This window comes from Danio rerio, chromosome 2, assembly GCF_049306965.1.
Source record: "Danio rerio strain Tuebingen ecotype United States chromosome 2, GRCz12tu, whole genome shotgun sequence".
NCBI classification, from domain to species: Eukaryota; Metazoa; Chordata; class Actinopteri; order Cypriniformes; family Danionidae; genus Danio; species Danio rerio.
The window spans coordinates 62113344-62140000 of record NC_133177.1 but is presented as its reverse complement, the minus strand read 5'-3'; the positions used below and the strand labels follow the sequence as shown (position 1 = coordinate 62140000).

Genomic DNA, 26657 nt, shown 5'->3' with positions numbered 1-26657 from the left:
GTCATTCAGCAGACGCTTTTATCCAAAGCGACTTACAAATGAGGACAAGGAAGTAATTTACACAACTATAAGAGCAACAATGAAGAAGTGCTGTAGGCAAGTTTCAGGTGTGTAAAGTGTAAGAAGCAGAACATTAGTAAAATTTATTTATTTTATTTTAAATTATTACTTTTTTGTAGTTAGTGGAGGAGTCAGAGAGGGAATTGCAGATTAGTAAGGAAAGTGGAGACTAAATAGTTGAGTTTTCATTCTCTTTTTGAAGACAGCGAGTGACTCTGCCGTTCTGATGCAGTTAGGGAGTTCATTCCACCAACTGGGCAGATTGAATGCGAGAGTTCGGGAAAGTGATTTCTCCCCTCTTTGGGATGGAACCACGAGGCGACGTTCATTCACAGAACGCAAGTTTCTGGAGGACACATACATCTGCAGAAGCGAGAGCAGATAAGAAGGAGCAAAGCCAGAAGTCGCTTTGTAAGCAAACATCAGAGCTTTGAATTTGATGCGAGCAGCAACTGGCAGCCAGTGCAAACGGATGAGCAGCGGAGTGACATGTGCTCTTTTAGGTTCATTAAAGACCACTCGTGCTGCTGCGTTCTGGAGCAGCTGAAGAGGCTTGATAGAGTTAGCTGGAAGCCCAGCTAGTAGAGAGTTACAGTAATCCAGTCTGGAGAGAACAAGAGCTTGAACAAGGAGTTGAGCTGCATGTTCAGATAGGAAGGGTCGGACCTTTCTGATGTTATAGAGTGCAAATCTGCACGATCGAGCAGTTCTAGAAATGTGGTCAGAGAAGTTTAGTTGGTCATCAATCGTTACTCCAAGGCTTTTCACCATTTTAGATGCAGTAATGGTTGCACCATTCATCTGGATTGAAATGTTATGGTGTAGAGTCGAGTTGGCAGAAACTACAAGCATTTCCGTTTTCGCGAGGTTCAGCTGAAGATGATGATCTTTCATCCAGTGAGAAATGTCCGACAGGCAGGCTGAGATGCGAGTCGGAACCGAGGGATCATCAGGATGAAAAGAGAGGTATAGCTGGGTATCATCAGCATAGCAGTGGTAGGAGAATCCATGTCTCTGGATGACTGGTCCTAGAGATGATGTGTAGATGGAGAAGAGAATTGGCCCAAGAACAGAGCCTTGAGGTACCCCCGTGTTTAGATGCTGTAGGTTGGACACCTCTCCCCTCCAAGACACCCTGAATGATCTGTCAGTGAGGTAAGATCTGAACCATTGTATAACAGTGCCCGCAATGCCCAGTGACTCGAGCGCAGATAGCAGGATCTGGTGGTTGACAGTGTCAAAAGCAGCTGACAAATCCAGCAAAATGAGGACTGATGATTTAGAGTCTGCTTTAGCCAGTCTGAGATCCTCCACGACCGAGAGCAGGGCAGTCTCAGTTGAGTGGCCTTTCTTAAAGCCGGATTGCTTGTTGTCCATGAGATTGTTGTGAGTAAGAAAGTCCAGGACTTGATTGAACACTACTTTCTCCAGAATCTTGGCCATGAATGGAAGCAGGGATACCGGTCTGTAGTGTTCAAGTAGCGTATGGTCCAGGTTGGGTTTCTTTAGCAGTGGGGTTACCCTAGCCTGCTTAAATGAAGTGGGGAATAAACCAGAGTCAAGAGATGTGTTAATTATGTGAGTCAGTGTTGGTATGACTGCAGGAGAGATGGCTTGCAAGAGATGAGAGGGAATGGGATCGAGTGGACAGGTGGTTGCATGGCTAGATAGCACGAGTTTGGACACCTCAGACTCAGAGAGCTGAGAAAAAGAGGTGAGTGTGTGTGGTGTTGGTGTTGTATCTTGCGTGTTTGTTGTAGGTGCAGCAAATTGAGCACTGATTTTTGCTGTTTTGGTGTAAAAGAATGTAGCAAAGTCATCAGTAGTAAGTGTGGAGGATGCGGGTGGAGGAGGAGGATAGAGGAGGGAGGAAAATGTTTTAAAAAGTAAGCAAGGATTGGTGGCATTGTTGATTTTCAGACGGAAATTTGTCTGCTGAGAAAGAAGACAGAAGAGTTTGGTATGTTAAGAGCTGTGCAGGATTTTTAGTTTTCCGCCAAATTCTCTCTGCAGCTGAAGTTTTGAGCGATGCTCACGGAGAACATCAGAGAGCCAGGGTGCAGGAGGACTGGCACGGGCTGGCCTGGTTGCAAGAGGACATAATCTGTCTAGACATGATGCTAGCGTGGAGCAGAGTGTATCAGTGGCACTGTTAGTATCCAGTGTAGAGATTTTGCTAGGTGGAGGAAGAGAGTCTGAAACAATGGTGGATAGTCTATTGGGTGAGAGAGAGCGTAGGTTTCTACTAAAGGTAACTAGTGTTGGAGTGTGTGGCGGCTCAGGAGTAATGTGGATGTTGAGGGACAAAAGGAGTTACTAGTGTTTGATCAGCGAAGCAGTGTCGAGTGTAAATTAGGTCCAGCTTATTACCTGATTTGTGAGTAGCAGAAGTAGGTGCTCTTTTGAGGTCAAATGAGGCAAGCAGAGTCTGGAAGTCATTAGCTTGTGGTCTTTCAATGTAAATGTTGAAGTCACCTAGCACCGACATGGGAGTGAGAAAAGGATGAGAGAAGAACATCCAGTTCATCTAAGAAGTGACCTAATTTACCCGGTGGGCGGTAGATGACAACCACATTTATGTAGAAGGGGTGGATAATGGTGACTGCATGGAATTCAAAGGAGTTGATCTTTGTCAGGGACGGTCTCTGAGTAAATTTCTATTCTTTGGAAATCAGTAGTCCAGTCCCACCCCCTCTCCCTGTGTGACGAGGAGTGTGGGTAAAAGAGCTGCATGTGTAGCAGTGTTATAGTTAGAATGCGTAGCTATTGAGGTAATAAGATCTGCCTTGTTCACAGCAGATTGACAATTCCAGAGGCAAATTTCGTTTCTTTTTATTTTCTTTTGTGTCAAAACCAGATAAATCCACTACTGCTTTTATTGCAAAATCCTCTAAATCCACATATTGGAACAACACAGAGTAATTAGCACTAAAAATGCAAATTAGAAATTATTTTATTAGAAAATATTTTTTTCTAATAAACACAAAATACCAGAAAATAAAAATTAATTTATTCTGTCGAGTAAGAGGCGGTTCATTCCACTGTGGTAAACCAGGGACAAAGCAGAAGGAAAATGATTGAATGAAATCTGTCAGTAAGTGCATTAATCAATAACATTAAAGCTGGCATTAATTACATCTGAACAATCTGTGGTCATTTCTGATATTTGGGATTCAGGTTTAATGTAAACATTGTAAGCTAAGCTTCAAATAATGGATTCAAATAATGCAGTGTAAAACATTGTGAAACATCAATATCTGTGCATTGTCCATTAATATAAAAAGCTCTTCAGATCTACAGGTATTATGAATTCAAATAAATAATGTACAGTTTTAGACATTATATTTATCTTTTTAAAAATAGCTTAAATTAGCAAATTAAACACAAGATAGATCTCCTGGGCAAAGAGGGGATGCCTCTTAGACACTTTAGAAGCTGTTATTCATTCGTCCTCTCCATACTCAAGGTCTTGGTCTGTTGTTTATCCTCATAGCATCCATGCGGGATAAAACAACAGCATCTTAACTCTGTCTTTCGTGAAACGATGTTGCCGATAATGTCGGACTCATTCAAAGTAGCAGGGGCGGACTGGGACAGAAATTCAGCCACACCAGCCCACATTACCACACCGACACAGCCCCACCCACAGACACGCACATTCACTATTTATTTTGGTGTAAAGAGGGTGAAATAATATGACATTCTTGCCAGATTTTGATTACGTCCGAGTAACCTTGGATTGGGTCGGCCCATCTTGAAACCAGGCGGCAGTTGCCGATTGGGCCAAATGCTTAACATTTATTATTATTATTTTTTAAATTATCATCATCATAATATCACATCTAGCAAGAGATAAAAGCTGTCTGCACTTAAAAACAATACATATTAAAAAATTTTAAAAACTGACCGGCCCACATTTAAAAATTGGTCCGGCCCTTCTGGCTTTTGCCAGAATTGCCAGATAGCCAGTCCGCCCCTGCAAAGTAGCGTCGCTGCGCAAAAATACGTTATGAATGGATGCCACACTCCCGACTGTACAGTGTGTTTTCCTTTCCTTATAAGCAGGGCCAGACGGAATCTGCGGACGTTTTTTGCTATTTCTGCGGAGAATTTTGGTAAAAATCTGCGGATTTCTGCTGAATTATTTTAGGAGTATCCAGCGGAGTATCAGAACTAAAACCATAATATATATTTAATAAAAAGTAATAAATTACTGAACAAAATCAGATTTACATATTTACTCAAGTAAATAAACAGAATTAATAATGCGCTAAAAATCTGCGGAATTCTGGGCACGCAGATTCCGTGTGGGCCTACTTATAATGAGAGTTTTGAGGTAGGGGACGTTTTCATTTGCCATTAAGTTGACAGTCAGACAGCCTCATCCAGTTCATCTAACTCTGTCTTTTAAACTCGAATCAGAAGCGGGATAAAACAGTCTCCTCATAAAGCCGGCGTATCAGCGCGCTGCTACATTAAACACACACGATTCAACTCACGCTTCTGAGTGCTTCTCAGGATGTAGCGGCTTTTGCTGTCAAAGGCAGGCGGCGTTTAGCGGCTTTTGCCAACAAACTGTTATTTCTGAATGCGCTGACGCTGCGATTTAGATGATTTGAAGCAAAACTATTTGTTGATGGTGTAGTACATGCCTAAAGCAGTCACTCAATGTCATTAGCTCATTTTCGGCGGAAGTGGCATTCAGCGGCTTTTGCATCTGAACTCTTCATATATATATATATATATATATATATATATATATATATATATATATATATATATATACGGTATATACAAGATGATTGGAAGTATGTGTAGTGGATGTTATTAGTTTATTCAGTTGTTATTAGTGAATAACCTCGGAATTTAGGGATTGATTAACCAGAATCAAAATGGAAACAATTAAAATATATGTTATGTATAAATCTAAAAGCATATCTGATCAAACCTCAGTGAACAGGTTCACATTTCCTCCCTCCAGAACAGTGAGTATGTTTTTCCTCTGCTGCGCTGCAGGTACAGCTATGAGGAGTGTAAGGCCACAGCTGATTGGCTGTTAGAGCGAGCTCCGGAGCGCCCTCTGGTGGGCATCGTGTGCGGCTCTGGTCTGGGTGGATTGGCCAAAATGCTGAAAGATGAGCTGGTCATAAACTACTGCGACATCCCAAACTTCCCCCAGAGCACCGGTGAGTTTATCCGCACACTGATCAGTCCAATATGATCAGTCTAATATAAAGGCCTGTTCACACCAAGCACGATAACCGTAAATATAAAAGTTACGGATAATTATATTTGTGTCACACCGACACACGATGATGATCTGTTTATGTTTAGATTCTGCTTTTATTTGTGCACTTTATTCCTTATGACCAGCAGGTGTCTCAGTGTGCTGCAGCGCATCTGAACACACTATTGATCTGCGGACTCTAATCAATCTAATCAAACAATCTGTTTAGCAATCATAGTCAGTTCTCCAGCATTTCACACACAAACACACTCAAACTAGCCCTGGATTCGTGCGCTACCTTTATTTTTACACTGAAGATTTATTCCATTTATTCCCTGCTTAAAAATCCAGCTTAAGTCGGCGCCAGTGGTGTAGTGGTTAGTGCGTTGACACATGCACTCCGGTGCTCGCGGCAACCTGGGTTCGATTCCGCCTCGCGGTCCTATGCCGATCCTTCCCCTCTCTCTGCTCCTCATGATTTCCTGTCAATTCTCTCTACTGTCCTATCAAAAATAAAGGTGAAAACCCTGGCTGTTTCTCAATTCCAAGAACGCAGAGAATGGACTTGCGTTCTTGTGGAGAGCGGTCTTGCCAGGTGTCCTCGGAAGAACGAACTCAGGAGACCGCGAGGGCAGAAAACGCGTCCTTTGAGAAATGGGATGCTGCGTTCTTCCTGATGGTCATGTGACCTTCACGCGTTTTAAATGGAAATTATTTAAACATTACAGCCTTCATACAACGATTTATTGTTTCCCCCCTCTTCAAAATATATACTTTGCATAAAAACATTATAAATATACTCTGCACAATATAAATACAACAAATTTTAATACGAATTTCATCAAACAAACAACCTTAATGTGTTTATTCCTTTATTAAGATGTTCATGTTAATGTTTACTTTCACCGTTTCATTTAGGGAAACTCCTGAGGTAAATAAGTGATATCTCTGAACTTTAATAATAAATCTAAATAAAATGCTGCGCTTTCCACCTCCAGTCGCAATGACTTCTGGGACTTCCAGAGCGAGCTCGCTGCTGAAGTCTGCATCGGTGTGTCCTCGATATCAAGAACACATCCGGGAAGTTTCACGCGTCCTCCGTACTTGCGGTCTTGAGTATTGGAACTGAACTTAGGCAGCTGATGATGACGTTGCACGAGAACACGAGGACGCAAGACCGCTGATGAACGCATATTGAGAAACAGCACCTGAAAAAATAATTATAAAAAAAAAATCCAGCTTAAACCAGCCTAGGCTGGTTTTAGCTGGTTGACCAGTCTGGTTTTAGAGGGGTTTTGGCCATTTTTAGGCTGGTTTCCAGCCATTTCCAGCCTGGTCTTAGCTGGTCAGGCTGGAAAATGACCAGCAAAATCCAGCTAAAACCAGCTTGACCAGCCTGGTTTAAGCTGGATATAGCTGGTTTTGGCTGGACTGCCAGCTTGGCTAGGCTTGTCAAGCTTGTCCACCGACTCTCCCCGTCCCCTCAGTTTGTGATCGCTTCATAGCGCGCTGTTTAATTTCGACTGGATTCTGATTGGCTGTCAGAGTTTTTGGTGTAAAATCCTCCAGAAAGTGCGGATATCATTCCTCTATCTTCATCCCTGCAGTTGTGTTGTGATCTCTGCTGTTCTTTAATGCTGTCCACCATTTTTTACATTATCTTCATCTTTATTTATAGTTATCATGTTTGGTGTAAACAAGCCTGAACTCACACTCATCTAACCGCTTGTGTTTTAGTGCACGGCCACGCTGGAAAGCTGGTGTTCGGCACACTAAAAGGAAAGCCGTGTGTTTGCATGCAGGGCAGGTTTCACCTCTATGAAGGATACGCTATTCAGAAGGTGATTCACATGTCTGACATTAACACACTCACTAAACACACTCAACAAGCACACAGACATTGGTTTAATGTTGCTTATGAATTGAAAGAAATTATAAATTGTAAATTATAAAAAAAATTTAGATGATTTGTGTTTTTAATTGTCATGCTTGTACATTATTAATATTGTTTTTAATTAATTATTAAATATATATTAAATATATGCACACACACACTCTCTTACACTACGGCCAGTGTAGTTGATCAGTTCCCCTATAGCGCATGTGTTTGGACTGTGGGGGAAACCTGAGCACCCGGAGGAAACCCACGCCAACACGGGGAGAACATGCAAACTCCACACAGAAACACCAACTGACCCAGCCGGGACTCAAACCTTGTTGCTGTCAGGCCACAGTGCGACACCACTGAGCCACCATATTAACATATACTATAATAATATTAATGATTATTTTAATTATGATTATTTATTTGTATGAATTAATTATTAGATGATGAAGGACACTATAGTCATTCAAATAAATAAATTATTAAATAACAAATTTTAAATTAATAATAATAACTCCTCACATTTTTTCTGGGCCCTCAAAGCGCTTTACATATTGGGGGGAATCTCCTTATCCACCACCAGCAATATTAGTAATAAAGTAAATATTCATGAAATAATAAAAAAGGAAAAAAAATATTATAATATATATATATATATATATAATATTTTTTATTTTATAATTATTAGTTTACTAATTTTATTTTAATAATTATTAATACAATTATTTTACAATTTTCTTTTTATTTTTACATTTATTTTATTATTGTTTAATTTTACTGTGTTTTTTTGAGGGAATATTATTATGTGTTAATATTAACAATATGAGAATAGTATTATTGAATGCTCTTTTAACTTCTGTAACAAGTAAAAGGATTTAAAAAAACAAGTTAATATTAGTATATGATGATTAATAATAAAATAAGTAATAATACAAAAAAAATGAGGCGATGTGGTGGCGCTGTAGATAATGCTGTTGCCTCACAGCAAGAAGGTCACTGGTTCGAGTCCCGGCTGGGTCAGTTGGAGTTTCTGTGTGGAGTTTGCATGTTCTCCCCGTGTTGGCGTGGGTTTCCTCTGGGTGCTCCAGTTTCCCCCACAAGTCCAAAGACATGCGGTACAGTTGAATTAGGTAAGCTAAAATTGTCTGTAGTGTATGAGTGTGAATGTGAGTGTTTCCCAGTGATGGGTTGCAGCTGAAAGGGCATCTGCTGCGTAAAACATGGTTCATTCCACTGTGACGACCCCAAACTAATAAAAGGACTAAGCCGAAAAAGAAAGTGAATTAATGAATAAAAAAATGAAAATAATAGTAGTAAATTAAATATTTTTAAAATGTAAATAATACAAATATGTAAAACAAAAACCTCTCTAGCAATGTGTTTATGTTTTGAATATTTAATTTAAGTGTATTCTTGTGAAGCTCATTTGAAACAATCTGAAAATATTGTTCCAGAATAATAAATCAAACATTTAGTTTTTTTCTAAACGGCTTAAATATTTTATTTGGGGTTATCTAAACATGAAAACATTAAGAATATGACAATGTCATTATTGAAGGATCTCTAAACCTTCTGAAAAAATAAGTTAAAGCATTAAAAAAAGTTAAGAAATTGTAGAAAAAAATGTCCATACATTGTGCATTATTCCATTTGAGAATGTTATTTGACACCAGAAATCTCTGAGCAAATATTTTACACACTGTTAAATCACTGAGTTGGTGTTTCTGTGTGGAGTTTGCATGTTCTCTCCGTGTTGACGTGAGTCTCCTCCGGGTGATCCGGTTTCCCCCACAGTCCAAACACATGCGCTATAGGGGAACTGATCAACTAAATTGGCCGTAGTGTATGAGTGTTTGTGTGGGAATGAGTGTGTATGGGTGTTTCCCAGTACTGGGAAGGGCATCCGCTGTGTAAAACATATGCTAGAATGATTGGGAATTCATTCTGCTGTGGTGACCCCTGATAAACATGGAACTAAGCAGAAGGAAAGTGAATGAATGAATGCTTTTCAAACGGTCAAACTAAGCTCTAAAAAGGATTCGGAATGTTCCAAACTCGCTACATTTTGTTTGATCTCTGATGATTCTGAAACAATGTAACATCTATAAAGAATGCTGCTCTTTAAACAGAAGCTGCACTTCCTCAAGGCCTGCTAATAAAACAGGCATCCGCTTCCCCTGTTTGCTCAGTGTAGATACCGCTGGCACTTTTACTGTGTATTTATTAATACAGCACACACTTTGCACCTGTGAAATGCACACAGACACACAGAATCAGCCCTCATTCAGCTCTATTAAAACCAGACCAAAATAACCTCATAATGCTAAAAGTGCTGTTGGGTTGTTTTTATCCACTGATATTTTTTTTACTGACAAATCTTATTTTGACACATATTTTGGGAAAATAGTTGGGAAATACACTGTGTGAAAATCGACTCCTCTTTGGTGATGTTGGTGCTGTTTTTGCTCTATTGACTTTCATTATAATCACATTTATTGATTGTAAAGCCATGACAGCAGATAATCATGCATTTTTCATTGGTGCTGGTTTTACCTGTTTGGAAGAGGGACAATTTGCCATTTTTACTGTTGATCTTCAGTTACAGTGCAAAAAAGCTTAGTTTCTGTATTTTATAGTGTGTGTGCGTGCGTGCATGTGTGTCATAACTGTCAACCCTCCTGTTTTTGCATGGATTCTCCAGTATTTCACCATTCTATCATCCCATTTAAGCATTTTTCCATATTTCTTCCGTATTTTTAATCTTTATATGAAAAGTGAAAATACCATCAACACAGAGCTGATCTCAAAGTTGATATGACTGCAAGAGCTGTTCAAGAGAATTGTTTTTTCACTTTATTTTGGCTTGAAAGCATGTTGAAATGACTATAAAAAGACCTTACTCATTTCCATTAAAGCTATACGTCGACCATCACCCTTCGTATGCAACCTCTGAATCAGTCAGTCCATGTATCAGAGCTGTATGACGAATGCACTCCGCATTAAGACACTGTTCTTAGATCAGCTTCAGTGCATGCGATTTGAAGAGGAGTGAAAGTGGAGACTTCGGAATTTGGGTGTGTGTTCAAACAGACAAACACACTTAATAATATGTAGACATGTCTGTTCTGGCGTGTTTTATTTTAAACACAATCAATAAATGTGATTATAATGGAAGTCAATGGAGCAAAAACTGCACCAACATCACCAAAGTGGAGTCAATTTGAACAATACACGGGTTGAACACATGATGAAGTGATGTTGGGATTTTCCCGGTGTTGCTGTAGACCACCATGCCCATCCGGGTGTTCAAGCTGATGGGTGTAGAGACCGTCATTCTGACCAACGCTGCTGGAGGACTCAACCAGGACTTTAAAGTGGGCGACATCATGATCATTAAAGATCATATCAATATTCCAGGATTCGCCGGACACAACCCGCTAGTGGGAGCCAATGACGACAGGTCAGACTCAGCGTTTGAACTGGTCTGGAATTCGTGTGTGCAGGTTTTAACTAGCATTTCTCCTGGTTAGGTTCGGCGTGAGGTTTCCGTGTATGTCGGATGCGTATGACCGGGATCTGCAGCAGCTGGTGCGAGCCGTGGCAGATGAGCTGGATTTCTCAGTCTTCATGCGGGATGGGGTGTACAGTGTGCTGGGCGGCCCGTCCTTCGAGACCATCGCTGAGTGCAGAGCTCTGCGCCAGCTCGGAGCCGACGCCGTGGGTCAGTTACTGAGTGAGAGTGTGTGTGAATGTGACAGAATCTGTGTGTGAATGTGAGAGTGTGTGTGAGAGAAAGAGTGTGTATGTGTGTTTACCTTGTATTCCTTACATTACGGGGACCAAATGTCCTCACAAGTATAGAAATACCAGTAAACTTTAACATGTGTATTGTGTATATTTTCGGTGTCCATGTATCAAAACGGCTCAAATCAGACATCATAAATCTGGGGCGAGGAGGGAATATACAGTCTGTACAGTGCAAGCATCATTACAGTGTGTGTGTGTGTGTGTGTGCAGGCATGAGCACTGTTCATGAGGTGATCGTGGCGCGTCACTGTGACATGCGTGTTCTGGCTCTGTCTCTGATCACCAACAAGGCAGTGATGGATTACCAGAGCGAGAAGAAGGCCAATCATGAGGAGGTTCTGGAGACGGGAGCGCTGAGGGCCAAGCAGATGGAGAAACTGGTGTCCACCGTCGTCTCTCGCATCCCTAACACACCCACACACTGCTCATAACACACACACACACTCACTTCAGGACCTGTCAGATTGGCTTTATGAAGTTTACAGTCCACAGACGGAGCATGTAGAGACCCAGCTCCTGTTAAAATGTCTTAAAATAGAAGTTTTAAAGGGTTGGTTCATGCAAAAATGGTGATAATCCCATGATTTGCTCACCTTTAAAGGGCTATAAAACCCCCCCGTCTCAGTTTAGTTTGAAAAAAAGAAAAGTCAGGAAAGTGGGTGTGTCCAGCTCGGTTTAGGTAGGAGTGTCAGGGGAGGGAAAGAGGGAAGGGTTTGCATAAAAATGGGAGTTTCCGTTTGGGCAATTGCTGATTTACACAGGAGCAAAACAAACACAGACGCAGGGAGAAAGACAGCGACTGTGTTTACATGGACATCAGTAATCTAATTATTAATTTGTGGACTTTAACTGCAGTTTGGCATTTCAGGAGCATTTCCTGCATGCCCCCATGACAAACCAGATACTGGATGCAGGAACTGCTGGAGAGTGTAGTTTCAATGGAGTGTTTGATACCGCACGGCGAATAGGAGAAAAAACCCCTCTGAATTCCTCAGTAACTTTGATGCACTCAGTAGGTAGCGTCAGAAAGCTGCGTGTGTATAGACCAGGGGTGTCAAACATACGGCCCAAACAAATGGGGTTTATCCGGCCCGCAAGATGATTCTGTAAAGTATAAAAACAAGATGCAATTTTTAAATAAAATACGCTGCTGTTCCAGTACTGTCCACCAGATGGCGCAATTGCAAACTGTTAATTTCATCCAATCCAGAAGCCTGAATCGGCGTCAGTGCGACAGCCATGTCAGAGGGAAACACCTCATCTATACCCTGCTATACCACGCTGAGCTGTTCTCACAAGGAAACGTAACTATTTCACGTTTGGTCGGTTTAGTGAATAATTCAAGTTCAGCAGTATGAAAATGTACAATATAAAAAAAGTAGGCATGGCTCCCAACCACACCCCCATAGCCAACCTTCATTGGTAGATTCATTCAGGCCACTTTGCCTATTTGAATGGAAAACTAAATTAATTTATTACATTTAAAAAAAACAATAAAAAGAGCTTCACGTGGCTAAATAAAGCTCTTCTTTAGTGGATTTGTGTGTTATCAATTAATATTAATATTTAAAGCTTTATTAAGCACTTACCACAACCACAACCCCTCATTTGCAGGTGCATTATATTTGTTTTTAAAAGCTCCAACAAATGCAGAAGCACAGAGAAAGGAGATATTTCAAAACACACTCCAGTCCAGCTTGTGGCGCTAATGCACCTCAAAAACTAACTGATGCATGGAGCTTGCAGGAACAAAACGGTTTATAAAGTGTTAAATATGAATATTATTATTGCAAAAGTGCATGGATTTACTAAAGGAGAGCTTTATTCAGCCACTGGAGCTGTGCTGGGTGGTTTATATTATGAAGAGATCTGCTTTATGGCACTTGTTTTGGAGTGCTGATTAAAGTAACCCACCTGCTGCCATTGTAGAGCTGGATAATCCGAATATATGTATAATTGTAATGATTTAACATTGTATTTGACTTAAAGAAGATGACAGATTCGTTGAGGGTGAGTAAATCATGGGATGATTGTACTTTTTGGGTGAATCGTCTCTTTAATAGAGAGGCCAAAGGAATGCACTGCTGCTTGTCACTGATTTAATGTGTATTTATGAAGTCCAGACGTCTTTAAAGTCATATATTTAAAAACAAGTGAAACCAGCATGAGGTAAACACACAGATTATTTAAATATTGGGAGATTTTATTCTTGTGAAGAGTTAAAAATATTGCAGAACTGTTACTGAAATCAATTAAGTTATTAGACGCTTGAATACTGTATTTATGTCACGTATTTATGTTGAATGAGGGTGGATGCTGATTTAAATTTGCACTAAATGTTGGAGTTTGTCTGGTATTTTGTGTGTCATTTTAAGATCTGAATTGCGGTTTTATTCCAGCACTTTCCCCACTTTGTCATTGTATTTATTTTATCTTTTATACCTGAATTTGGAGATTGCACTTCAGGCTCTGTGGGACTTACAGTGGTTGTTTCTATGATCTCCTGCTTAAATGCAATAAAACATATTGTTTTACCAACTGTCCTTATGGTTTCACAGTGTGTTACTGTAGTTTGCTTCATGCTAATTCAACCCTAATCCTTATTATTTACAGTTTGATAATGATGATGGTTTTAACATTTAAAGTGAGTTTATTATTAGTTTTGTTCTTATTGTATCTGTGCAGTTAAGGTATATGCTATTAAATGCATAAAGCAGCAAATTTTGCACAGTGAAACAAAATACTACAGTAATTTATAGTAAATATTAAAGTGTTTTTTAAAGCATACTATACCAAATTTGTTATACTGTATATATTGCAGTATTTAAAGCTCTTTGTTAATGAATTCTCCAGCATACTAACTATAGTGAACTGATAAACTGTAATTAATACTGTAGTGTACTTTAGTTTTTACTACAGTAAGCTGGTGTATTGTAGTTTAATATACCCTATTTGTTTGTTATAGTAATTGTGTTACTATAGCAACTTAGCAACTGTAGAATCACAACAAAAGAGTAATTGATACAGTTTTTGTTAACGTAGCAACTTTAGAATCACAACAAATTAATTACTGTAGTTGTTGTGTTACCATAGCAACAGTACAATCACCACAAAAAAATCAGTTGTTACCATAGGAACTGTAGAATCCTCACAACAGATTAATTACTGTAGTTGTTGTTAACATAGCAACTATAGAATCACCACAACAGATCAATTACTGCAGTTGTTGTGTTACCATAGCAACTGTAGAATCACCATAACAGATACATTTTCTAAAGTTGTATTACCATAGCAACTGTAGAATCAACACAGCAGATCAATTACTGTAGTTGTTTTACCATAGCAACTATAGAATCACCACAACACATCAATTACTGCAGTTGTTTTACCATAGCAACTATAGAATCACCACAACACATCAATTACTGCAGTTGTTGTGTTACCATAGCAACTATAGAATTCACCATAATAGATACATTTTCTAAAGTTGTATTACCATAGCAACTGTAGAATCAACACAGCAGATCAATTACTGTAGTTGTTGTGTTACCATAGCAAGTAAACAATCACCTCAACTGATCAACTACTATAGTTGTTGTGTTACCATAGCAACTATAGAATCACCACAGCAGATCAATTACTGTAGTTGTTTTACCATAGCAACTATAGAATCACCACAACAGATCAATTACTGTCGTTGTTGTGTTACCATAGCAACTGTAGAATCACCACAATGGATCAATTACTGTAGTTGTTACCATAGCAACTGTAGAATCATCACCGCAACAGATTAATTAAATTGCTTTACTATAGTATGGTTCAATATTAATACAGTCATTACTATGAATTACTATAGTGCTATTTTCAAGTGGTTAATTATTAATCCAAGTAATATGTTCCATCCTGTCAGTTTACTCCTGAAAACTGCATCGCTGTGTCCCTCTAGTGGGTGCATTTGGGGAAAAAAGTCATATATTTAAGTCATATATTTAATTTAGTAAACTGCAAAAAAATGCTTTCCTTACTTGGAGCATTGTCTTGTTTCTAGTTAAAATATAAAAAAAAACATAAAGCATTTTTTAGACAAGCAAAAACATATTCTGAAAATATGTTCTGAACTAATAAATCAATATCAAGGGAGTTTTTCCTTAAAACAAGCACAATAATCTTGTTTATGTGCAGGTATTGTTGGTGTGCTGCTTGCTTTTAGTTCTTGCCTTGTCAGTTTGGATATTAAACAGTGTTGCCAGATATAGTTGAAAGTTTCACACCCAAAAACTGTCCAAAACCCGCCAACATAGTTGATTAATAATTTACATTTACTTCAGTCAGAATTTGACTTTCGACAACTGACTGCTACAGTACATACAATACAAGCAGTGACCATGTTAGCGACCGACACCAAACAGAAGCAAAAGCAACCACAACAGCAAAATGACGACACAACCTGATCACATCAAAACCACCCAATCTGGCAACATTTATAATGTTTCACCACTGACTTCCTTCCTTTTATACCGCCTTTCCTGCTTTCAATTCTTTACTAGTGACTCTTTCTGACAGTTTAACTCGTGTGTAACATGAGATCTTTCTTCTGCAGAAGCACATGATTTAATGAAGATAATCAGGTGTTTCCACATTTACAGCAGTTCATTCGAGTTTGGCTTCAGATGGCGGAGTCAGTACGGCTAATAATAGTCTTGTTTGAATAATATTGATATTCAGGTTTTTCCTGGGTTGAGTTCAGCCGTGTATCTGGACAACAGGGATTTTATTGTGTTCAGTAAGTCCAGCCCATCATAAACCAGTCCACAAACAGGTTACAGTACAAACACACCTGACAGACCGAGGAAACATGAGCAACGAAGGTAGGCTCATCACATTATTCACATTACTTTTATATTATTTTTGTATTCATTGACAAATTATATGTTTTATATATTTTATATGCTTTAATATGTTTATTTCGATAAATTCTGGATGAAGTGTGTTTGAGGGTAAATCTGTGCTGTTATTCTTATATATATGAACCACACACTGCTTGACTGTAGTGTTTGTATATAGTAAAGCACTGGAATTAATCTGCTGTGGTGATTCTACAGTTGCTATGGTAACAGCAGCTACAGCAATGTAAACAAACGGTCTGTACTGTATAGCAGGGGTTCTCAAACTCAATCCTGGAGGTCCGGTGTCCTGCAGATTTGAGCTCCAACTTGCCTCAACACACCTGCCAGAATGTTTCTAGAGCTGGTTTAGTCCAGGTGTGTCTGATTGGGGTTGGAGCTCAAATCTGCAGGACCTCCAGGACCAAGATTGAGAACCCCTGCTTTGCAGTGTTCTACAAAGATAGGGTATATTAAAATACACCACAGTTTACTGTAGTAAAGCTAATGTATACTACAGTATTTATTACAGTTTATCAGTTCACTATAGTTAATTCTACAGTATGCTGGAGCACTCATTAACAAAGTGTTGTAGTACATACTATAATATATAGTACACACTTTACTAGAGTGATTTATGAACACTACAGTATCTACTACATATTACTATAGTGTTTATTCATGTGTGGTGAACTAAATAATGATTGCTGATTGACTTTATTTTTCTCAGGAGGAAATAGTCGCCGGCGGTCAAACAGGATCTCAGCTAAGAGAACTGACAATAATGAGGGTAATGAAGGTGCTTGTTCACAGAATGATCTGCGTCTGGTTCTGCTGGGAAAAACCGGCGCAGGGAAAAGCGCAACCGGGAACACAATCCTGGGAGAGAAACGCTTCAATGATGATCTGAGCATGAGTTCAGTCACTAAAGAGTGTCAGAGAGAAAACACAAGCACTGAAGGACGAAACCTGCTGCTGGTGGACACACCTGATTTTACAGAAACAGATAAAACAATTGAGAAAATACAACAGTGCCTATCTCTGAGTTCTCCTGGTCCTCATGCGTTTCTTCTGGTTATACCGATAGAGAGATACACCGATGAACAAGAACGCATTGCAGAAATGATTCTGGAGATGTTTCATGAAGACATCAGCCGATACACCATCCTCATATTCACACACGCTGACAGACTTAATGGAGGATCCATTCAAAAGTTCATAATGAATCAAGAGCAGAAGATACAGGAGCTCGTGGAGAAATTCGGAAGCCGTTTCGTGGCCTTCAACAACAAAAACACTGAAAACCGAGAACAAGTGACACGACTCCTTCAGAAAGTGGATGAACTGATGATCCAGAATGAAAACCGTCACTTCAGCAGTTCAATTTCAGATGTTGTACAGGAAACCAAGAGGATAATGAAGGAGAAAAGAGAAGCCGATGTTGCTGAAAGGAAGAAGAAAGTCAAAAAAGAGGTGAGAAAAATGGCTGAAGCTCGCTGGTCTGCGTTTACAACATCCTTGAAGGAGGAGAAACAAGAAATTGAGAAAAAAAGGACAATCATTAATGGGCGGTTTGCAGAGATTGAGATGGATATAAAGAAGGAAGAGCGGAATGCTAAACCGATACCGGCGAGGCTCAAGCGATTCCGATCGTCTCTCAAAGCTGAGTTGGAGAATATTAGAAAACTGAATGATCGGGATAGAAAGGAAGAGGAAGAGAGATTGGAAAGATATGAGAAGGAAAAGAAGAATAAGGCCATTTGGATTAATGAGGAGGAACAGAGGAGGCTGGGTAAAGCAGGCCAGGACAAACAACTTCATTCAGAACACTATAACACAATCCTTTGGATCCTGGTTGGCTTCTTTGTTGGATTAGCAGTAGGATTTGCATCTTCAGCACTCTTTTCTCAGCAATATAGGTTGGATTCTCAGGAAAGTTCTTGGCAGTGGTGGTAGGAACTGTGTGTATTAAGGCTCTGGTATACTTCAAACCTAGGTCTTTTTCATTTTTTGATTGAAGCCAAAAATAAGGATGCTTTCACACCTCAATGTTTGCTAGGGAACTTGACACGTTTGCCCATCAGCTCAGTTAGTTTGGGCTTACAGTATGTAAACACTGCAATCATGCTCTGATCCGCGCCAAAACAATAGGTCTGAGATTGCCTGAAAGAGGTCTGGGCTTGGTTGAAACAAATTCTGGAGCGGTTTGTTTGTTGAGAGAAAGCATTATGATCCAACGAACTATTGAACTAGTGTATTATGGATATGTAATAGGCATACAGTGCATCCGGTATTGATAGCGCTTCACTTTATTCATATGATTTTATGCTACAGCCTTATTCCAAAATGGACTAAACTTATTGATTTCCTCAACATTCTACACACAATCCCCCACAATGACCATGTGAAAAAGAGTTTTTGAAATTGTTGTAAATTTGTAAAAAATAAAAAGCTGATAAATCAATTCAATTGTTTATTGTCATGTGCACAGTAAGGGAACACGTTTCCTTGTACAATGAGATTCTTACTTTGCCGTCCACAGTAAAGTCATACACAGAACATACACATCATACACGACATACACATAAATACACATATATACACAGAAGTGACTGAAGTATAATTATAAAATGTAAGTATATACATATCTATGAAAGTAAACAATATATAAAACTGATTTTGGAGTACTGAAACAGATTTAAACAATGTATAGTGGTTCTTAAAGGGTCACGAAACACCAGAACACATGTGTTGAGCTGTTGACAGTCGTATATGTGTCCCACACTGCTAAAAACACTATTAGGACACCTATATTTCACTAAAAAGTGTTAATTAGTTGTTTTTGCGTTATTTCAAGCAAATTCGTACTTCCGGTTTGAAACAAATTTTTGAAGCTGCGTCACGGTCATGACATAATAGCGTGTATTCCAGCGTGCAGACTGGACGTCTGTGCCAGAGTGAGTCTTATTACGTCTTACAGTGTGATGCATTAATGCATGAGTAAGGCTTGGTTCAAACCAATCAGCGCGCTCTATTGTGCAACTTCATTAATATTCATTACTGTCACAGTGTTTAGACGGCAGAGACGCCACGTTGTGTTGGCAAAACAAGCGTGAAGTGTTGCTTTTATAGTTTGCTGCAGTGAAGTTTTGTTTTCATTTTCTCTGTGAGAGCTCAGCTGGAGTAACGTGTGGATTAACAGTGTACGCGACGCTCGACAACAATAACTTACGTGTCTAAGGAGGATTATTGTTTACCTGAGAGCTGTTCTCATCTGCAAACGCTGAGATCCGGATTCGCTTGTAGTCTCCTCTTAATAAAGACGCGGCTCTAGTTGCTGGTGATTGTTCTGTCTCTACAGATTTGGTAAGTGTGTGACCAGTGCTCTTTGTTTATTCAGTTTGTTCGTAACGAACTATTGCACCGAGTGTAAACATGTTAGCACCACAACCAAACTTTAACCTCGTGTAGGATTTTCACCACATTTAGTGACCGGAACAACACACGCAGCTTTCTGACGCTACCTGCTGTGTGCATCTAAGTTTCCGGAAAATGCAGAGGTTTTTTTTCTCTCATTCGCTGTGCGGTATCAAACATTGCATGAAAAATACACGCTTAGAGCAGCTCCTCGAATCAAATATCTCATTTGTCGCAAGGGACACGAATGAATTCCCTGAATGAAAGAAATTTGTCTTTGTCTTTGGGAATGTTTGCCCGTTCCTCTTTGCAGCACCTCTCAAGCTCTATCAGGTTGGATGGGAAGCGACGGTGTGCAGCCATTCTCAGATCTCTCCAGAGATGTTCAATAGGATTTAGGTCTGGGCTCTGGCTGGGCCACTCAGCGAGTTGTTTCTGTGGCACTTCATTGATATGTTGGCGGTGTGTTTTGGGTCATTGTCCTGTCGGAAGATGAAGCGTCGCCCCAGTCTGAGGTGGAGAGCACTCTTGTGCAGGTCTTCATTCAGGATGTCTCTGTACATCGCTGCATTCATCTTTCCCTCTATCCTGACTAGTCTTCCAGTTCCTGCTGCTGAAACACATCCCCACAGCATGATGCCAACACCACCATGCTGCACTGTAGGGATGCTGTTAGCCTGCTGATGAGCGCCGCCTGCTGTTCTCCACACGTAACGCCTGGCGTTCACTCCAAACAGTTCAGTTTGAGTCTCATCAGAGCAGAGAGTTTAGTTTCTGATGCTCTGAGAGTCCTGCAGATGGCAAACTCCAGGTGGGAAGTGTCTTCCGTCTGGCCACTCTACCATACAGACGCTTGATTGGTGGATTGCTGCACAGATGGTTGTCCTTCTGTAAGGTTCTCCTCTCTTCACAGAAGAACGCTGGAGCTTAGACACAGTGATCATCAGGCTATTGATCACCTCCCTGACCAAGGCCCTTCTTCCCCGATCACTCAGCTTAGATGGCCGGCCAGCTCTAGGAAGAGTCCTGGGGCCTCACGTATCAACGCTGTGTACACACAAAAACTTTGCCTACGCCAGATTTCACGCTCAGAATCACTCATGTTTGGATTTACTAACGATTCAATGAATGTGAGAATGTGCGTTGTTCTACGCCAACTTCATGCACGCTCAGGAACGCACAATGTAAACCAATGCAAATCACCACAGAAATAGCAGACAGATTTATAGTAATAACTTTCGAAATACATTAAAATACCACAGGGCATCAAACCGGGGCTCGAATCAACAACCTTTTTGTTGTGAGCGATCGTGCTACTCGCTGCACCACGTGACGCCCCCAAACCAACGTCATATTGACGTCAAATACTGACATTTATTCGTCAGGTATGGCAACTAAATTTCAACATCTGATAGATGTCTTAGTGGTGACATATACACAACGTCAAGCTGTAACATCATTAGACGTTGATATTTGGTTGCTTATACACTCAGAAATAAAGGTACATGAGCTGTCACTGGGGGGGGGGGTGTACCTTTTCAAAAGGTACACATTTGTTCATAAAGGGTCAATATTGGTACCTCAAAAGTATATATTAGTAGCTAAAAATTTTAGGAGGAGCACTTTTGTTCTTTTTAGGTAGTAATATGTACCCTTGAGGTATTAATATGGACCTTTTAGGTACAAATTTGTACCTTTCAAAATGGTAGCACCCCATTAACAGATTGATACCTTTATTTCTGAGAGTGTAGGTTGGACATTGGACATTGACGTCGGCCGGAGCGCTGAGTTCTGTCATAAACCTGATTTTTATTTCCAAACAAAATGCAACATCCCCACAATGTTGGGTACAACGTCAATCTGACATCATGTCGACATCTTGTGCCTGCTGGATGTTTAGGGCCATTTTTGTCATCATGCAGTAAACAGCCGTCATCTTCTCATCAGTGACCTGCATCTAAACAGTCTCTGGGTCAATGTGTGTGAAGATTTTGGACTTCTTTTTGGACACTTAAAATGCTTTTTAAACAGTTTGCTGCAATTATAAATCCTTCAAGTCTTGAGGAAGTTTATTATGATGTGATTTACCTTCTGTGTGCGATTTAATTGGACAAGAATCACAAGACTGATTTCTCTAATCTTCATAGACAAGAAAAAATACAGCCGTGACTGCAGGTTGAAGGTTAATAGTGGAGTAAAAGTACTGATACTGCAGTAAACGTACTAAAGTGAAAGTAAAAGTACACATTTATAAAACTACTTAGTAAAGTACAATTCCTGAAATAACTACTCAGTTAATTTGAGTATTTGTCATTTACTTTACACTACTAATTGTTCATAATCATTTTGTTTACTTTCCCAGATTCTGTTTGTTTTTTATTTGTATTGTTTTCCTGGGTTGAGTTCAGCCGTGTATCTGGACAACAGTGATTTTATTGTGTTCAGTAGGTCCAGCCCATCATAAACCAGTCCACAAACAGGTTACAGTACAAACACACCTGACAGACCGAGGAAACATGAGCAACGAAGGTAGACTCATCACATTATTCACATTATTTTTATATTATTTTTGTATTCATTGACAAATTATATGTTTTATATACCAATTACCAACCTACGTCACACATGACGTCACACAAGTCCCCGGTTGCAAAAAACAGACAGGCTGCAATGGGAAAGATGTCATGTTTTGCGGTAGGATGCCGAATTCGAGTCCAAAATTAGAAAACTTAACTTTTACCATACACCACACACTGCTTTAATACCGACTGCAGACGTCTTTGGCTAAATGGGAGCTAAATGAAGTGTGGAACTAATTGGAAATGCTGGACTCTGCAGTTGTCATGTTATATCAGGTCAGTTCACGCTATGCTGGATCAGACTCATCACTCGTTTTTGATTGCAGAAATGATTTCAGCAAAAACAGTTACATATGGTGAATTAAACTGCTGACACTGAATGCTAAGAATGAAACGTGAAAGGTACGTTTATTAAGGTAAACTTAGTTTTATATTCACACATTCATTCAGTGACAACTTGTGACAAACTCCCTATATTGTTTACCACGACACTTTGAATATTCGGTCTGAAATAAGCTGCAAGTGTGACTTGAAAACAACATTAGCACTGTTTATTTGACTGTGAACATATTGTACTTTGATAGTCATTGGCTGCTGCTAATATGATTTTTCTATTTAGAGTGTGCAAATAATATTTTTATGAAATTATATTATTAAGGAGAAAGTCTGAATGTGCGAATATAAAACCAACTTTACCTTTATGTGTAGGTTCACATACCCTGCCGTATAGGTGAAGTTCACTGTCAGAATGCAGTCGTTTTGTGTGTTGGTGATTAATTACCCAGGCCTTGTATAACGTTAGCTCCGTCTTGTTTCCTTGTCTTTGGCTAGGTGGAATCTCGGTGTTTAGCTCTTGAATCTGGTCATCATGGAGCAATATTTATTGCACATGACCTCAAAGAACAACATTGTTGGCATCCAAAGACTTGTAGAGCTTTAACTTCTCTCTTGTAAAATCACTCGGAGCTTGAGATTGTATATTTGGGGCTGGATGCTCGGTCACTTCGTCTTATCCAATATTCATTGGGTGGGTGCTATCGCAAATGGAGCTGTCAGATGAACGCCGCTCACTTTAACATTAATTTTGCTGAATCACTGTGCTTGTCACTGGGCGACGAGCTGTTATAACATGCTGTAAGCATTATGTAAATAATATATATAATATGTAAGTAATATATCTTACTTCTAAGACAACAACAAACTCTGCACCGCATCTGATGTCATTCCCTCGCTGTAAATGCTAGGGCTCCCGGTTGCTTTCTGCCACCTCCCTGCGCGCGCATCCTGAATGTTTACAAACATGGTCATTGGTCTATATGCTTTAATATGTTTGTTTGGGATAAAGCCTTGATAAAGTGCACCTGTGTTTGAGGGTAAATCTGTGCTGTTATTGTTATAAGAACTACATTCGGCCTGACTGTAGTGTTTATGAATCATAATATAGTAAAGCACTGGAATTAATCTGCTGTGGTGATTCTATAGTGAATATGGTAACAGCAGTTACAGTAATGTAAACTAATGATCAATACTGTAATGTTCTCTAAATAGGGTATATGAAACAACAGTACACCACAGTTTACTGTAGTAAAGCGAAAGTAAAGTACAGTATTTATTACAGTTTATCAATTCACTAAAGGTAATACTACAAGATGCTGAAGCCTTTGTTAAGAAACAGTTGTGATATTTACTATATAGTATGCACTTTACTTTTATGGTCATGAACACTACAGTATCTACTACATATTACTATAGTGTTTATTCATGTGTGGTGAACTAAATAATGATTGCTGATTGACTTTATTTTTCTCAGGAGGAAATAGTCGCCGGCGGTCAAACAGGATCTCAGCTGAGAGAACTGACAATAATGAGGGTAATGAAGGTGCTTGTTCACAGAATGTTCTGCGTCTGGTTCTGCTGGGAAAAACCGGCGCAGGGAAAAGCGCAACCGGGAACACAATCCTGGGAGAGAAACGCTTCAATGATGATCTGAGCATGAGTTCAGTCACTAAAGAGTGTCAGAGAGAAAACACAAGCACTGAAGGACGAAACCTGCTGCTGGTGGACACACCGGATTTTACAGAAACGGATAAAACCATTGAGAAAATACAACAGTGCCTATCTTTGAGTTCTCCTGGTCCTCATGCGTTTCTTCTGGTTATACCGATAGAGAGATACACCGATGAACAAGAACGCATTGCAGAAATGATTCTGGAGATGTTTAATGAAGACATCAGCCGATACACCATCCTCATATTCACACACGCTGACAGACTTAATGGAGGATCCATTCAAGAGTTCATTTCAAGACAAAACGGAAAGATACAGGAGCTCGTGGAGAGATTCGGAAGCCGTTTCGTGGCTTTCAACAACAAAAACTCTGAAAACCGAGAACAAGTGACACGACTCCTTCAGAAAGTGGATGAACTGATGATCCAGAATGAAAACCGTCACTTCAGCAGTGAGGTTACACAGATAATGCAGAGAGAGGAGAGAGGAGACGCTGAGATGGTTAAACAAGTGAGGAAGCTGAAGAAAGAAATCAAGAAGCTGAATGAAAAGTGTCAAGAAACCGAGAGAGAAATGAGACGCTTTAAGCGCAGGGTTCATCAGGCGGAGATGAAGGAGCAGGAGAACTCGGCAAACATTGAGCTGATTAAAGCATTTCTGGAGAAGCTGAAGAGCAGCAAAATAAAGCTCAAAAGAAAAATTTGGCAGTTAAAGGACAGAATGAAACTTTCAGATATTAACATGATGCTGCTGATGCTTCCTGTTTTGCTGTGTTTTGGAGGTGCATTTTATTATGCGCTTCGTTCCCCTCCGAGGGTGGAAGATGGGTTTTGTTCATATTTTACCAACTGGGATCTGAAGAAAAGAGAATTATTTTTGGGAATAAGTTTGCAATGAAAGATATATTTGCAAAGTTGTAAAATTGAATTTAGTGATTAATTAATTATTGAAAGGCCAGAGGAGTCCAGACTTTATTATAGACTGTAAAGAGCACTTTATTATCAATGTTGAGTCCAAAGTACTATTATTTTCTCTCATAAAGTGAGTCATAAACCAAACCAAACACACAAATCAAAACACTGTGATTATTTGATCTGAAGAACAAATAATCAAATAAAGAGCAAAATGACAGACTAAACACTCAATGTGCTTTAACCAGTGGATTTTCTTTAAATCCTCCAGAACAACAAAATCATTTCACTCTTCAAATTGATCAACATTATGTGCAGATTTATGTTTATTGAGCAGAAATATAATGTGTTCAAAGCCCAAGAGCTTCATGCAATATTATATTTAGCCATATCCTTATAAAATACTGTCATATTTACAGATATATAAAGAGCATAAACACTGTAAAAATAAAAATAAAAACTGTTTGAAACTTTGAAAAGTTAAATCAGTTTCGTATTTTTTTTTTTTTTTTTTTTTTGCTTGATTTTGTACACAGTTCTCCTGTCTTAATAGTAGATTTATATTGTTTATCTAATCATATGTAAATACTTATTTAAAATACATTATGAGGCAATTTAACTGTATATTAGCCTCCATATTTCATTATCAATTACACTGATTGTGTTTTCAGCTTCTTGTTTGGCTTCATTGGTAAAACTTTTTGTTTGTCATGTATAAATGTGGACCTCAAACTTAAACAACTGATTTATACATCGCATAATCTGACCATTAGGGGAATATACACTCACCTTACTAGTACCGGGTTGGACCTCCTTTTTGCCTTCAGTGCTTAAATCCTTCATGGCATAGGTTCAACAAGTCCATATCCAATTTTGCTCCATATTGACATGAAAACATCACACAGTTGCTGCAGATTTGTCGGCTGCACATCCATGATGCCAATCTCCCGTTCCACCACATCCCAAAGCTGCTCTATTGGATTGAGCTCTGGTGACTGTGGAGGCCATTTGAGTACAGTGAACTCATCGTCATGTTCAAGAAACCAGTCTGAGATGATTGAGCTTTATGACATGCTGCGTTATCCTGCTGGAAGTAGCCATCAGAAGATGGAGACACTGTGCTCATAAAGGGATGGACATGGTCAGCAGCAATACTCAGGTAGGCTGTGGCGTTGATGCTGTGTTGTAAACACTTTAATTATAAACAGACCCTCATTAACATGCTTATTGAGTTATAATTTTATAATAAGTTATATGTTACGTTATATGTTATATGTGTCTTGTGTGATCTGAAATTCTGCACAACCAATCAACAGGAGTCCACTAGGCTGTGTCAGTGTTGTTCTTGTAGAGCATTCTTGACTGGAGCGTCATCCTTCAGGCCTGTGGCCAGTTTCGTTTCTGTTGAAGTCAAGATGTCCAGCCCTTCACAAAATAACGGTGCAGAAACAGAGGTGTCACACACTCCATCTCACTCCCCTTCTATCTCTCTCTCACACACGCAAACACACACACACAGAGTGAGAGAGAGAGAGAGAGAAAGCCGTTCTGAGACTGCAAAACATGTCGAACCAAGGTATTGTAACTTTGTTTTTTTAAACCATTAAAGTAGCCTATAAACATGTTTAAAGTGATGCTGTTTAAATTAGTCTTGCTTATTCGCTTAATCTAACATTTGTTTGTTTCTTTATTGGAAAGGTTTGGAACTAATGTAGTAATATTAATACAGAGCATGGTTTTGTGGTTGTTTACTATTGTGATTTTATATGCTTTCATGGAATGCATAATTAAATAGTCTAATGTATAAGAAACTTGTGAAAACCTACATGAAAATATACTTAAATTACTGATAATAAAATACTAATACTGTGGTGTTTTCAT

General features: G+C 39.3%; 3 protein-coding genes across 6 annotated transcripts in view; all 3 read left to right on the top strand.

Moving 5' to 3' along the window:
• The window catches only part of pnp5b (purine nucleoside phosphorylase 5b), a 16233-nt gene extending 2711 nt beyond the window's left edge, over positions 1-13522 (top strand). The window contains 5 exon segments of one of the 3 annotated variants that reach the window (NM_001004628.1): positions 5077-5246; positions 7025-7128; positions 10457-10632; positions 10703-10893; positions 11190-11620. In NM_001004628.1, coding sequence (NP_001004628.1) covers positions 5077-5246; positions 7025-7128; positions 10457-10632; positions 10703-10893; positions 11190-11410 — 862 coding nt within the window. In that variant the 3' untranslated portion in view covers positions 11411-11620. 3 annotated transcript variants of the gene reach the window in all.
• A 1216-nt stretch (positions 13523-14738) lies between these two features.
• LOC100538151 (GTPase IMAP family member 1) lies at positions 14739-18326 on the top strand. Of its 2 annotated transcripts, XR_012395426.1 has the most exons (3): positions 14794-15847; positions 16593-17933; positions 18014-18326. XR_012395426.1 is itself a non-coding variant. In XM_003197977.7 (2 exons), exons 1-2 carry the CDS (start codon positions 15835-15837, stop codon positions 17816-17818), a joined length of 1239 nt encoding a protein of 412 aa, XP_003198025.1. In that variant the 5' UTR covers positions 14739-15834; the 3' UTR covers positions 17819-18326. The 2 variants fall into 2 exon arrangements, 1 of the variants encoding a protein (XP_003198025.1); XM_003197977.7 differs by having other exon boundaries at positions 14739-15847; positions 16593-18326.
• A 3315-nt stretch (positions 18327-21641) lies between these two features.
• On the top strand, positions 21642-25261 carry LOC100002591 (GTPase IMAP family member 9). The gene is made up of 2 exons (XM_017352496.4): positions 21642-21808; positions 23669-25261. Exons 1-2 carry the CDS (start codon positions 21796-21798, stop codon positions 24760-24762), a joined length of 1107 nt encoding a protein of 368 aa, XP_017207985.2. The 5' UTR covers positions 21642-21795; the 3' UTR covers positions 24763-25261.
• The last annotated feature ends 1396 nt before the right edge of the window (positions 25262-26657 follow it).